Source organism: Pteropus vampyrus, unplaced genomic scaffold, assembly GCF_000151845.1.
Source record: "Pteropus vampyrus isolate Shadow unplaced genomic scaffold, Pvam_2.0 Scaffold360, whole genome shotgun sequence".
NCBI lineage: Eukaryota > Metazoa > Chordata > Mammalia > Chiroptera > Pteropodidae > Pteropus > Pteropus vampyrus.
Window position 1 is genome coordinate 1 of NW_011889141.1, and position 2,479 is coordinate 2,479.

General features: G+C 62.0%; 1 protein-coding gene across 1 annotated transcript in view; it reads right to left on the reverse strand.

The window, feature by feature from the left end:
* Window positions 1-7: 7 nt before the first annotated feature.
* The window catches only part of LOC105305021 (T-cell differentiation antigen CD6-like), a gene marked incomplete at its 3' end in the record, with an annotated part of 30,160 nt that continues 27,688 nt past the window's right edge, over window positions 8-2,479 (reverse strand). The window contains exons 2-4 of the mRNA XM_011379447.2: window positions 1,923-2,273; window positions 870-1,181; window positions 8-151 (exon numbers count right to left, since the gene is read on the reverse strand). Coding sequence (XP_011377749.1) covers window positions 8-151; window positions 870-1,181; window positions 1,923-2,273 — 807 coding nt within the window. The remainder of the gene's footprint in view (window positions 152-869; window positions 1,182-1,922; window positions 2,274-2,479) is intronic.

Sequence of the window (2,479 nt, forward strand, 5' to 3'; positions counted from 1 at the left end):
ACGGTCCCACAGCCCAAGGCCCGACAGAGCACTTGGGCCTCCGATGTGTACCATTCACTGTCACACACTGTGTTCCAGACGCCACGGAAATGCACCTCCACTTGCCCCTCGCAGGAGTCCCTGCCCCCGGTCAGGCGCAAGGACTGGTGCTCTGTGGGGTGGGAGGGGGTGGGGCGCAGGGTCAGGTCTGGATCCTTTGGGCCCAAAGCCCCATTAGCCCAGATGCACAAAGGCAGACACCTCACGCCCAACGGGTCTCCAGATCTCGTGTGCTCTCCCTACACATCCACATCGCCCTCTCTGCCCCATCCGATGTGGCTGCAGTACCCTACATCCTTGCTACACAAAGTGTGGTCATGGACCGGCAGCACCGATAGTACCTGGAATCTTGTTAGAAATGCAGACCGACTGAATCAGAATCTATATTTAACAAGATCCCCCCAACCCCCGCCATTCCCCTGCGCCTTATAAAGAAGCACTGGCTGGACCAGAATTTCATGGCCTCATCTGGACTATCGATGGCCTCTCCAAGGGCCTCCCTGCCTCCATCTCCCCTTGCTGCTCTGAACCAGAGAACCAACTCCCACTCAGGAAGTCTCACCTCTAATGCCATCTCCTCCAGGAGGTGGGCAGGCTTATTCCTCCAGCCCTGGATTGCCTGTTACCCCTAAACTTCACCTGGCTTCCTTTCCTAGGGCATTTACCACTCGTTCCCTGAGGTGGTGCTTGTCTGAGTCTCATCTTCCCTCCTGGACAGTGACCATGCAAGGACAGAGACTCTCTCTCTAGCACTAACTCCAGGCCTGGTGCCCAGGAGTTCTATAGTAAGCGTTGATGGAGGGCGAAGCTCAGGAACGTGGCTCACTCACCTGAACATACCACACCAGCATCCTCCTTGTGGCCACAATAGCGGTCTCCAGGTAGCCCAGGGCAGTCCCACAGGTAGGCCTCCACCCCAGAGCAGTTCACCTGGTCTCGGTGGATGAGTCCTTGGCCAGGGGCAAAGTGCAAGCCGGGCAGAGCCTGGATCGCCCAGCCGCAGCTCAGTTGCCGGCACACCACGTGGGCGTCCTCCAGATCCCACGTGTCGTCACACACCGAACCCCACTGGCCGTGCTCCAGCATCTCCACGCGGCCGGCGCATGAGCTGCCACCGTCCGCCAGCCGCAGTGCTCGGTTCTCTGGGAGGGGACGGGTAGGGGTTTGTGGGTGGGGAGAAGAGGGCGAGGAAGGTAGAGGGTGGGAGAGGGTCGGGGACTGGGCCCTGGGCGCGAGAGTTGTGGGCAGGGCTGTGGACCCTGTGAGAGGGGCTGTAATCCTCTGGGTAGGACGGGGGACCCCTGCAGGGCTGGGGACTTGGTGAGCAGAGGTAGAGGGACTGGTCAGGACTAGGGACTCGGGAAGTGGAGCTGGACTCCATAGAGTCAGAGCTGCGGAGCCAGTGGGAGGGGTTAGTAACCTGGCGCAGACTAGTGGGTGGGGCCAGAGGCCTGGTGGGCGGGGCCTGAAGAGCAGGGCTGGGGGCTGAGGAGCATTAGTACCAAAGGACCCTGGGAACCTGGCATATTTATGCACATGAGATGGGGAAGCGGAGACAGAGGAGACAGAGGTCCAGAGAGGGAGGGGAGAGGGGCTCGTAAGTAAGGCCTCGAGATTCTGTTAGAATTGGGGACCCAAGGTGTCGGGTTCTGGATCAGGTGGGCCAACTGGAGATCTAGTAGGGGGCAGGGTCTGAAGGCCAGATCTGTGGAAATGTTCAGAGTCGGAAATGGTACAAAGTTGCAGTCCTCTGCTGTGGGGACCAGTTGTGTTTGCGTCGGTGGTAGGTGCGGGTGGACAGGAGTGAGGCGGTGGTTGAAGGCCCGCGAGGGACGGGGGACAGAGAGGGGCCCCGGCGATGGGCGCGGGGCGGTCCGCCGTACCTGCACAGGTGACCTGGGCTGGCCTCTGGTTGCTGATGCACGCGTGCTCCACCACCTCACAGAGCTGCCACTCAGCGCCACCGCAGAGGATAGCGGGTGCCAGAGCCTGCGTGACGTTCAGGGCTCCGCTGGCGTTCCCCAAGGCCCAATTTCGTGGCAGCTCTGGCGTCGGCGGGGGCTGGACCGGCGACCCCGCCGCCCCGCCGCAGCCCAGCGCACGACACACGGCCTCGGCGGCTTGGAGGTTCCAGAACGCCTCACACACGGGCTGCCAGGACTGCCCAAGACGAACCTCCACCGTCCCGTTGCAGAGGCTGCTCCCGTTCACCAGGCGGACCCCTAGCTGCTCCCCTGGAAGGACCAGACATCAGCTGAGGCCTGGACAGGTTCGGACTCGGCGGATGCTAGGGATGGGATGGGCGCGGGTGGCTGTCAGGGGCCCCACCAATGACCTGCTAGTGACCTTGGACAATACCCTACCTGACTCTGGGCCTCAGCCTTTCAGTCTGCAAAGTGGGGCTGGGCTGGTTCATCCCCCAGCCCCCTTGTGAGGCCTG